General features: G+C 43.2%; 1 protein-coding gene across 2 annotated transcripts in view; it reads right to left on the bottom strand.

The window, feature by feature from the left end:
* The window catches only part of hkdc1 (hexokinase domain containing 1), a 14,186-nt gene extending 2,669 nt beyond the window's left edge, over window positions 1-11,517 (bottom strand). For both annotated transcript variants that reach the window (XR_014126704.1, XM_027000522.3), the window contains exons 1-18: window positions 11,280-11,517; window positions 9,547-9,709; window positions 8,813-8,961; window positions 7,742-7,861; window positions 7,458-7,553; window positions 7,057-7,156; window positions 6,444-6,627; window positions 5,866-6,021; window positions 5,392-5,625; window positions 4,588-4,892; window positions 4,223-4,371; window positions 3,894-4,013; window positions 3,460-3,555; window positions 3,208-3,307; window positions 2,767-2,950; window positions 2,166-2,321; window positions 1,580-1,813; window positions 1-1,291 (exon numbers count right to left, since the gene is read on the bottom strand). The exon at window positions 1-1,291 is cut by the window's left edge. Coding sequence is in view for 1 of the 2 variants with exons in the window: in XM_027000522.3 (XP_026856323.2) it covers window positions 1,153-1,291; window positions 1,580-1,813; window positions 2,166-2,321; window positions 2,767-2,950; window positions 3,208-3,307; window positions 3,460-3,555; window positions 3,894-4,013; window positions 4,223-4,371; window positions 4,588-4,892; window positions 5,392-5,625; window positions 5,866-6,021; window positions 6,444-6,627; window positions 7,057-7,156; window positions 7,458-7,553; window positions 7,742-7,861; window positions 8,813-8,961; window positions 9,547-9,709; window positions 11,280-11,342 (2,748 nt within the window). In the remaining variant the exon portion in view is untranslated. The remainder of the gene's footprint in view (window positions 1,292-1,579; window positions 1,814-2,165; window positions 2,322-2,766; window positions 2,951-3,207; window positions 3,308-3,459; window positions 3,556-3,893; window positions 4,014-4,222; window positions 4,372-4,587; window positions 4,893-5,391; window positions 5,626-5,865; window positions 6,022-6,443; window positions 6,628-7,056; window positions 7,157-7,457; window positions 7,554-7,741; window positions 7,862-8,812; window positions 8,962-9,546; window positions 9,710-11,279) is intronic.
* Window positions 11,518-12,003: the final 486 nt, after the last annotated feature.

The following is a 12,003-nucleotide window of genomic DNA, read 5'->3' as shown; positions in this document are numbered from 1 at the left end:
TAAAGGTGCTAACCTAACTGGTATTTTAAAAATTCCATTTTTCAAACAGATAATCTTTTCTAACTTTTTAAAATAAATAGACCAGACTACCAATAATAAAAAGTATGGAAAACAATAAGTTAAGATTCTCTTAAAAAAAAAAAAAAAAAAAAGAATTTAGTTGGCTTTATGTGAAACACACTGAGGTAGAGCTCATGAAAGAACCTGAGAGCAAAGCTAGCCAGCATTGGCAGGAGGGTTTAGCATGAATAAATCTCTCCCTGTATTGTGGGGATTTATAGTAGATCTTGCAGTTGGGCTCATTTACTCACTGGATCTACAATCTTACAGGAGTTTATTTTAGTAGTTAGAGCATGTGCATACTGCTCCTCAAAAAACTCAAACACCACAAGATATCAGAGATGCTTTGAAATCTAGCAGTTATATTTAAAAATGACCAGCTCATAGCTGTGATTTGTTGCCATCAACACAGTGGTCTGCTTGGTGTTCAGATAGAGCCTGGTGTGTGGCCCATGTGAGCACGACATTCCAGGCCACCTCCCCCTCAGGCTCGGTCTGGCTGTGCCATTCTTTCTGCCTACCCAGGCAGACCTGCTCTCTCCCTGGAGACAAAGGAGAGGGGGAGGTGACCTGCAAAGAGGGCCAGTCACTCACAAAGTCATTTGAGTGACCTTCGACAGCAAAATGAGCTCGGCTGATGATCCGACTCGAAACAGGGCAAAGTGAGGCAGCATGAAACAGCTCAACAGATAATTACAATTTTACGAAAGCTTGAATGTTGATACTGCACAAAAGAGTCAGCACTCCCTGTCCAAAAATGTTATTAATCATCAAAAGCTCCAAGAAGCTCCAAGTTTAATGAAACTTTATTATATTCATAGCAAACTCTAAAAAATGATATCAAATAAGAACACAGGGACACTTTAACCAAACAATACTGGCCAGCACTCATTGTACTTGGCATGAAGGCCCCAAACACCTTATCTACAGAGGATTTTTTAACTTCATGGTGTGTATCAAGTGATTCCGTCTGATGACTTCTGGGAAGGTCCCACATAGGCCGGCGCTACATTTCCAACCACAGAAAAACAGTTCTCTCAAATATTCCAGCTGCAGTGCTGCTGGAAAGGAACAGGATACAGTCCTGTGCTGTTACGTGTTCCTAAAATGCTGACGGGCCACAGCTGTGATGAGGGCTGCCCCTTTCCCGCTGCCATCCTCGGATAGCATGAAGTCCACATTACATTTAGGGGCGAGCTCCTTCACTGTCTCCTTAAGGATTCTGGAGAAGCTGGAGGGAGCGAAGAAGGGAGGGAGAGAGAAAGAGAGAGGGAGAGAGAGAGAGAGAGAGAGAGAGAGAGAGAGAGAGAACTTACTTACTTAATGGAAAAAAATTTGAAGAGAATGCAAAAACTGAGCATCAGGTGGATTCCTGTACCAGTGGTTCCGTGTCTTAGTCCTGGGGACCCCTTTCACTGCTCATTTTATATATGAAGAGTCCCGCAGAGTCAAAGCAGGTTCAACCAGAGCAGTGGATGGGGTGCAGACATTCAAGACTACTGTCATAGACTCTACTCACTGAGGATGGAGTTTGTAGAGTGTGCCGTCCACCCCCACAGTGATGTCCAGGTGGTCCAGTCCTCGGTTCTCCCGGATCTTGTCCACGACAGCAGCCATCCCTGCTCCACAGATCCGTGCGGCTCGGCGTGACACGGTCCCACACACTTCCTTAACGATGATGCTGTCATCGCACGTGCTGTCCAGACCCAAGTGCTGCAGAATGGACCGCACTTGCAGTAGCGCCAGACGGTCACTAGAGGGAACCACAAACAAAAAGCGCAAGATGGTCACTAGGCAAAAACGTCTACAGCAGGTTGATAAGCAGCTACTTTTCATCAATGTTTGCACAGCTGCAGCACCAGTAGATACTGTAAAACAAATAAATACTTTGAGTTTCAGCACATGTAAGGAGAGAGGTTAAAAGGCTTCACTGTTTATATTGCCTGATAAATATCATACATCATATGTCTGACCCATCACACAGAGATCACTGTATATAAAAAAGAGTGTCATTCTACAGGTGAAACTGGCTTATCTCTATATAGTCACAGCAGCTATCTGCCATAAGACATACTGTAACTTAGCAGTTATTCCAGGAGGTTTACCTTTCAATCTGTGAGAGGAACTTGGTTTCAAAAATTCCCCTGGTTTTCAGAGGTTCTGTAATGCGGCCACGAAACAAAAGACCCCGTCTGGTGAGATCTATGAGAATCTGCCTGACAATCTCGCCCAGGTACATTCCACTGGTCATCTTCTCGAACCTGCAGGTGAGTGCGAGAGAACAGCAGGTGTGGAATACTGTGGCCTGGCTACAGCATGCCATATTAGCAAGGGCACTCATCCCAAACATTTAAGTGTCACTAAAATCTTCAGAACGTCAGCAAAGATCAGGTTCCAAACCAGCACTTCAATATTTCAATATTTCCATTTCAATATTGGTTCTCATTAACACCTAAGCCTTTAACAACAGGCTGTGAAAGCACCACTCCCAATGCTGTTTCTGCCACAGTGTCCCCTTGTGGACAGACATTTATGTCTCGCCAAAAGTAACATTCAATATGGCAGAAAACTGTTCAGAAGGAGTAGAAATAAGTAATATTGAACAAGTACCTGATCATATATTGATAAGCCTACATTAATTGTGAAATATGAAAGCAGAGCATATGATGAAAATGGCTCCGCAGTTTTGAAGGTAGCCACTTTTACCTTTGTTTTCCCACATTGAAAGAGCCTTCATCCACCTCGCGGTCGAACCTAGTCCGAATGTCCTCAATGTTGGCGTTGTCCCCAAACCCGCCCCACTCTGTGTTAACACACATCCTGCCCTGGTCTCCTTCCACGCTTTCAATATTCTGCATCTCCTCCATGTAGCACACATTGCTGCCCGTTCCTATACAGTGAAGGCACAAACTGGAAACCAACTTCAGGGAGTTTCAGGGAGAATAATCACTTCCCACTGGATATATTTCTATTTGTTGTGAACTTTAAAAAAACAAACAAACTTGTTTTATAGTTTTATTTTTTGAATACACCTTCCACCAAGAGGTACAAAGCTGCATGGAATGAGATTAAAGGCAGCATAAGTATGTCATGCAGAAGGAGGGAACATGAATACAGACAAATTGATAAAGAAATAAAACAACATACCAGCAATAAGCCCAATTTCACATTTAGGATCCTCATACGCACATGTCATCATCGTGCCAACAGTGTCATTTACCACAGCAACAATATCGAGGTCAAATTCCTAAGGGGTACGAAACACGTGAAACATGATCAGGATCGATGACTAATTCCTGTGGGTTCAGTCGCTGTATAGATGAAGGTTCAGCAATCTTAAGGGTGTGTTTTTAATTGAAGAATCTCTTTGTTAAAGCATCATGGGTGCTGTCTCCTTACATTTCGTCTCTTAATGGCTTCCCTCAGCATGTCCACCACGTCGTTTCCTTCGCAGTCCGTAGCTTTGAAGCCTTTTGTCCAGTTCACCAAAATTCCCTGAGCACAGAAATAACACAGTGGCCAGTGGTGAGCAAAATATAGACTGAATGCCTTTGGTCTGGCTTCTGAGATTCAAAATGCACATCACACAGCACATTACAGCAGCACAAAATGCTTTTGCCTACCACTTCTCAGTGGGTGGGCTTGCTAGAAGGCCTTACAATCCACAACTTCAAAAACATTTGTAACTCTTTAACATTTTAAGCTTTTAAAAAACGACACCATAGTCTTTCAGCATCTCTCAGTAATCATCCATGGTTAAAGTGAAGTCATTAAATGTACAGGACACCTGTTTCCCAGAAGGACCTGGGACGAGCACCGTGAACGCTCATTACCTTATCAATGCCAGTCTGTCTGCAGGGGAAGGAGAAGGTGAAGCCCAGTGGCAGACAGGTGTTCCTCATGCCCATGTAGTCCAGGAAATCGGAGATGCACTGCACTATGTGGTCAAAGAGCTGGACAAAAAGGACCATTTCATACATATCCTTTCAAATGTTCTACTGTATTAGAATTTGAACACCATTTACATTAAACACAGTCATGCTTTTCTTTAATATGATAAAGGACATATTTCCATTTTCAACTGAGGGGGTATCATGTGTGAGCTGACTACCTTCAGTACATTCACTCAGCTAAACGAGGCTTAAAATGAAAAAAGCAGCACCTCCTCTCCTGTCCCCTGCATGATTTCCAGTGGGATGGCATATATTTTGTTGTACATGCGGACGGACTTGCGGATTCCACTGCGGATCTTAACCACCAACACCCGGAAATTGGTTCCACCCAAATCCAAGGCAAGGAATTTTCCTCTTTCTGGAGCAACAGAAGCAGCAAAGAACTAATATAATCACATCCGTAAATAACTGGTGTAGCCCTCACTGTATCCTGAATCTCATGGCAAACAAGGTGGTCGCTTTGCTGTCTGGCTCTCTAAAAACACTTCAGAGTTCACGTGTGAGAGACAGCCAGACATGACGACTGGGTACGTCCAAAGCCACTCTGTTCGTTCTGCCTGCAGACTCTTCATACCTGTACCATCTGGGGTCCGGTACACGTAGGAGGGCAGCATTTTGACGGAGGCCGAGCCGTGTGACTCCTTCCGCAGGCCGAGTTCCAGCTCTCTGCGCATCTTCTCCTTCACCTGCTGGAGCTGCGCGGTGCTGAGGGCGAACCCCGCCAGCGTGTCATCCACATCTCTGCGGCGCGATGCCAGCCTCTGTGCCACGGCGGTCACCATGGCCGCCCCTTTCCCGCTGCCACTCTCTGACAGCACGAAGCGGACGTTGCATTCCGGCACCAGCCGCCGCACCACCTTATGGAGCCTCTTGGCGTACCTGCCACGTCGGGAAGGGAAACGGACATGTGGGGAAAACGGATGCTGATGTGTGGTGAGGGGTGCACACATGTACAATGCGTCAATCACTCTCTATTCATCATTGAATAGTTTCTGACCACAGGAGTCATGTATAACAGTATTTGGGTACCATACCATTTCTCACACAGTAGGTGACATTAGTACAGAAGAAGACACTGAGCTTGTACAAGTTTATCAAGCACAGCAGTATGGTTGACGTTTTAAACATTTCAATGTCACTAGTGCATTAAGAATCCAACCAACAGCAACTTGTTGGTCAGAAACTGCCTATTAAAGATTAGACAGAGGAGGCTAACAAATACTGTCCATGCCAACACACAAACGTATTACAAAGAAGCTGGTAAATCGATCTGATTGGCTATGAACCATATTTATCTGTGTTTTGCTCAGAGTTTTGTTTTGTTTTGTTCTGCGCTGGATTTAGAGTGTGGTGCCAGGGGCAAGGCAGGCTGACGCACTGTGGGTGTGTCTTGTAGACAGTCCCATCCACCCCCACTGTGGTCCGTAGGCTCTTCAGCTTCTTGTTCTGCCGCATGCGTGTCAGGATGGCCGCCAGTGTGGCAGCGCACAGGTTGGCCGACCTGAAGGACACGATGGTGCAGACATGTTGGACGGCGATGCAGTCCTCCTCACTGGCACTGAGGCCCAGCTCGGTGAGGATGCTTCTGGTGTTCTTCAGCCCGTCTTTGTACCTGGAAACAGAAACCACTTTCACTAAGTACAGGCTGCATATTCTTGTTTTGAGCATTTATGACAGAACCACCACATGAATTTGATGGCTGAATATTTAGAGAATCATCAAAACGGGACCCATCGTGAGGTCATAATGGACTAATGGCAGAGATGACTAGTCCGATTTGTAGCCTGTAAAAGTGCAAAAGATGTGATCACTGTACTGTAAGCAGGCAAAGAAACCTTGGAGGACAACTCACTCTTCTATCAGGCAGACATGCTCGGTGTGAAACTTCCCCTTGGTACGGAGGGCATCGGACATTCTGCCCTTAAAGAGCAGGCCGGCCTTGGCCATCTTCAGCAGGACAAGACGTACAATCTCGCCCATGTACATCCCGCTCACCAGCTTCTCAAACCTGGAGGAGATGTGAGTGAGCAGAGGTGTGTGTGTCAGCCGCACCTCACACACAGTTAGCACGTGAAACACTGCTCTGATCTGGATGCAGGGTGATCAGCTCTGGCTTTAATGTCATGGCATGCATAGTTGGACAGCACAGAGATTATTTAGACATGCTGTGTTGGTCTGAAGGGGCCGGGGAGACGATAGATGTTTTCCAACACCTGCACAGCAAACAACAGTCACGATATGAGGAGGTCAAATCTGTAAGCCTCAGGGGCCAAGAGTTGCATTGAAAACAAAGGCTCTCCACTCCTGATGCTGATTAAGGGTAGTGTCCTTACCCACTGAGGCACCGTGACACTGCTTTTCTATGCAACTTAATGAGTCTGAGTTTTGATTTCTGCATAATTTCTTGTTTAGTCGCTAAAACAAAATTACAGCTGCTTTCCAGGGTTGATGGAGGCCGCATCGATTTCACGGTCGAAACTGGTGATGAAATCGTCGAGTGCCCCGTCGTCTCCGAACGCTCCCCACTCTGTGTTGATGCACATCCTCCCCTCGTCGCCCTCCACCAGGTCAATGTGTCTCAGCTCCTCCATGTAGCACGCGTTGGTGCCCGTACCTGAAGCAGCGAAACCGATAGGACAAATTCTGATCACCCCTGTGTTTAAAGCATGTTTAAAAATGACTTTCTTACTACTGAAATACCAAAAAATCTCGCCAATGGCTTTAGCTGATGCCTTGTCAGAAACAGTTTTTTTCTAGCAGTTACTTTAAAAGAGGCAAAGGATTTAATTGTAAGTTAACTTGGCCATGATTAAGGTTAACACCCATTTACTTTGGAGAGAAGCTTGCTATCATAATCTGATTACTACAGGTACAACATTTGGCAGACGTTCTTAACCAGAGTGACTTACTCTTTTCTCAGTATGACAGTATGGTTATCCATGACCTCTGTGTTGCTATCACCTTGCCTTATCTACTCTGCTGGTGAGCTGTGGAATCGGGTCATTGGTGTGATTGTATTCAGATGGGCACATGGCAGGCTCACCTATGATGACTCCCACCTCACAGTGCTGGTCATCATATCCACAGGTCATCATGGTCCCCACAGTGTCATTGACCAGGGCCAGGACATCCACATCAGTGCCCTGTTTCCACAGAGAACACTGGCCTTATAAGCTCAATGCATTTAGCTTCCTCTCAGTAAACACACACACACACAGAGGAAATTGCAAAAGTATTCAACCCCTGTAAAAGTCAGATTAATCTGTATTTCAAATGACTTTGATATATTGTGTTGTGTCATATTTTACTTTTACTTTTACAGCGCTATGAATACTTATGCAAGCAACATTTTTAGGTGGGATTTTTAAACATCCTCTGACAAATAAAAGGTTTACACTTAAATGTACTTTTAAAGGATATTAGTTTGTTTTTTACTTTTCATACCCCAACATTGTTGATAGCTTGCCTCAGTAACTGTACCACATCAGTGCCTTGAACACCTCTGGCCTTGTAGTTTTTTGACCACGAGAGTAACACACCCTATAACAATTCAGACCAAACCGGATTACCAAGCAAGGCAGTAGGAAAGTGACGAGAACATTTATCAGTGTATTATCATTGTGATAATGTATCACAGTGTTCCATTTTACTAATGTAATTAAATAAAAATAACAATTCTGTGAGGAATTTGCAAAAGAAATGTACAGTTCTGTTTTGTGGTGTTGTACCTCGTCAAGTTTGGACTGGAGACAGGGGAACGAGAAGGTGAAACCCAGTGGTTTTCTCTTGTGATTTATATCATTCTTCTGCATAAAGGCTTTCAAAGACTCTGCCACATGACCAAAAAGCTAGAAGATAAATGAAATGACCTTTATAGGTGTCAAAAGAACAATGGCAATATTTAAAAAGTGTTACGATATGACTAAATAAAATATCCCCCACCAGTGAAGAAATCAATATTCTGTCTGATAACTATTTTTTTAATCTATAGTACATCATAAAACATAACACAGGAAGTTGCAACAAAGGAGAGCATAGTTCAGTGCTCATTTAGTACTTAGAAAAGTCTTCTTAACAGCATGATTTGTAGTTTACAACCTTTTACATGTTCTCATTAGTTGCTCTGCTAACTCCCAGCAAACATCATCTGGACAGTAAGAGCAATAAAGAAAATTCTGCTTGTAATAGGTAAGTGCAAAGAGGACATCCTGTATTTTAACTGCTTGATCTATACAGGTATTTTTACAACTGGTTTTGTGACAAAGCAGCTTTACAGAAAATTCAGGTCAAGGTCACAGAAGAGGAAGTCCAAGGTGACAGTGGCAAGGGAAAGCTTGCTAGAGGGAGAGACCTTGAGAGGATCCAGTGTTCAGAAGGAGAACAAATCTTCCTCTGGTCAACACTGAGTGGCAAATTAACAGTATAGAATGAATAGTTGCTTGGTTGCGATGAATTTGTAAGAGAAGTGACTTAAGAGATCACTAACAATCATTTGGCAGAGGTATTAAGATTAATTAGTGAGAACCAGTAAATAGTTCTGGTCAGAGTCCACATAGGAACCATCTAAACACAGTATAGCAAGATGGATGTGATTATGGGCTGTTCGTATCCATGACACCCAGCCATAGTGTTTGATCTCATCAGGAGGTTAAGTCCAAGGCACATGTAGATGAGCCTATCAAACACAACTGGATGCTGAGTGACATGTAGATGAGCCTATCAGACACAACCGGAGGGTCAGCGACACATGCGGTTGGTCCGGAGGGCTGAACTGTTAAGGTCTGCAGTGTAACACTCACATCTGTTCCTCTCCCATTAAGAACCTCCTCGGGGACAGGGAACGTCTCACTCTCCATCTGAACTTTTCTCTTCCCATCTTCGGATACCTTCACCTGAAGCACTTTGAACCTGGAACCACCAAGATCCAGTGCCAGGAACTCACCTTGTTCTACATGGGCCACAATGACAAAACAAAACATTTTTTTTATATTGGGTGCAGGGAGGGGAGGGAGGACAACACTCAGGACAGTGCACCATCCACCACTGGGCATACAGACACACGCTCATTCACACACACACACCAGGACCATTTATTGGGGAATAGCTAATTTACTTAACCTAAATATACATAATCTAAGACAAATATAGTCTATTTAAAACAAACTAATTATAATTTTCTAACGTTTACTTATTGTAGGGTATTATCAATTGCACTTACATGTTGTCTGTTATAGAGATTATGTGTTTTGCACTTCTAGGCATCAGCATTGATCCCTGTATTTCAGCAGTGTTCTAGTTCAGTGGTATATTGAACTCTAACCTACTGTACTGGCTGGGATACATTCTATGAGTATATGACAAAGCACTTTTGTAAGTTGCTCTGGATAAGAGTGTTTGCCAAATGCCGTAAATATAAATGTCCGATTTGCTCAAATAAAGCGAGATATTAGATGTTAAACGTTTCAGAGGATAAACAGAAGTGCTGCCTTGGCCCCCGGGAGGCTGGTGTTTTCAGCATGTGCAAGATGTGCACCTGAGCCATCGGGCGTGGAGCACACGTGCGTGGGCAGCATCTTAACCGTAGCCGTGGCATTGCTCTCTCCACACAGTCCTTTCTCCATCTCCACATGGAAGCGAGAGGAAATGTCACAGAGCTGCTCATCAGAAAGACGCATCGCGTACAGAAATCGGTCCACCTGTGGAGCACACAACACGTACACGAAAAGAACTCACAGCCTCTACAAATTCAAAACGATTTGCCATCTGACTTTTTGTGCTTATTTGAATAGCTGGGTTTAACATTTTAGCACATTACCCCATGCAAACAGCCAATAGAATACTGTAAACAACCATGTTATTCATTAAAAACACTCATTTCTAGATCTGGAGGCCTATGGAAATTCAGGGGATAATTTGGAAAAAGTATGGATATTTTGATGCCAAAGTAATATATACCTATCACATGTATTAGAAACAAGAACCTGTAGGTATACAGTCAGATTCTATAAGCCATTCACTGACTGATTAATTTGCCTAATGCAGTATTGACCAGTTTCTGCCCATATGTATACAAACCTCAGACACATTCATAGCAGCACACCACTACAGTGATAGTGTCACTGCTGTGGTGTGAATTGTAATAGCCTGATTAGTGTTCCCATGACAACCATGACAAAGAAACTGGCCATGGCAACATATGCAACCTGTGATTTAAACCTAAAGAAAGTAGTCAAAAGCAAGGTACATATTTTTGGACCAGTAAACAAATTCAGGAGTTATCCTCCTCTTTTGACTCTAACTTTTTAAAATTGTCTGCTTGCAATCCCCCTAAAGCGTATCACATTCTTTGTTTTCCATTTCCATTGTTCAGTGATGACCTTTACAAATATGAACAAACTAAATACAGAAATCCTGAAATTTCTGACCTTGCAAAGATCTAGGATTGCTTTATTAGGAAAGAGCATGCTGCCTTACAGACTACATGGTTATTTATAAAAGGTGTGGAATGAGTCATATGAATGGAAAAATTCACATTACTAATGAACTAGACATCGACTGCAATTATATGACATCATTTGAAAAGATAACATGGGTGTGACTCTATCATAAAAGAAGTTAATATTGCAGTGGGAATGTAATATGAAATGTTAGCAGGGAGTAATCCTGCATTTTAAAAAATAACAAATAACAACAAAAAATATTTTTTGAATATTTGAATACTGCATAATAAATGACTGTTCAATGGAGTCCTTTGAAACAATCATTCTTTCTCCAAGAAAGAGCTGGCAACCTTGATGGAGACTAACCCAGTCCAATAAAAGCTGACAGAAAGGCCAAGGTCCTTTATCTCCACGCTGTTGGCTATCTTTCCACATGAGATGTGACACAAGAGAGTTAATGATTCTCTTGCCTGCTCTGTAACTACTCATCACTAGCATCAGACGAGGTCTTTCGAGAAGGTGGCTGGCTAACATTTCAACATGATTACACCAACTCAAACTGTCATTTCTGCATCTTTCTTAATTCATTCCAAAGAGAACACAAATAGGGATCTCTGATCACAGAAACAATGGAAACTTATCACAATTGAAGATGTTTCTAAGAAACTTTAGTCTTAAATTGCACCTCTGAGAAATATGCACAGGCCTCAGATTTTAGCATAATTTGAAATTCAGAATGTAAGTGTGTATTCATTTACACTGTAAACTGAATTTGATTGCCCATGCACTTACATGAGTCGACACTTTAATGTTGAAGGCAAATTACCTTTCTGATTTGATCCTCCTGCAACTTGGTGAAGTAGAAGGATAGCAAGTGAACAGCAAACATCTTGCCTTCTTGTGATGTCTCAGAGCACAGGAACCTCACCAGCTTAAATGAAATACAAAGCAAACTTGTCGCACATTAAATTTCCCCAAAGGTCCCCTGGCACCAAGCCTTTACCAGTGTCTAGCTCCTGTGTGTGAGGTGAAAGTTTTCTTCTGCTAGAGCTGCCGTTCCTATGAGAGCATTAAGCCCTCACATAACCCCCCCCCCCCCCCCCCCCGGCTAAATCATTAATGGCCCAGGCTGCCTCCCAGGCCCCTGTTCTCAGTGTGCTCCTAGCAATGCTTCTGGCTCTGTTCCATCCAGAGTCCTTCCCTTGTGGGCCCGCGCAACAGAAGGTTTGTGCAAACAATCACTGCAAAACAATAGCTTAAAGGGAACTGCTCCCAACTTGCATGTCCTCCTGTAAAACCTGTGAAAACATCCTGATGTGCGGAGGAAAAAGATGGGGGGGGAAAAGTCAAAACGCAAAACAGAGAGCTTAGCTCCAATGAACAGGGAAGATAAAATGATCAAAAAAGGAGAGTGCGTTAGGACGCTGCCCTCTCTTCATTGTTTGCAAATGTCCCCACTAAAACCAACTGACCGTCTCAGCAGGTAGTTGCATTTTCACTACCACTTGGAAAAAACTATACTGTAATTTCAGCGTCTATAAGTATCTCTG

Source organism: Electrophorus electricus, chromosome 12, assembly GCF_041902795.1.
Source record: "Electrophorus electricus isolate QZ-2024a chromosome 12, ASM4190279v1, whole genome shotgun sequence".
Classification (NCBI taxonomy): Eukaryota; Metazoa; Chordata; class Actinopteri; order Gymnotiformes; family Gymnotidae; genus Electrophorus; species Electrophorus electricus.
Note: the sequence above shows the minus strand (reverse complement) of the source record. Positions and strands in the feature narration are given on the sequence as shown.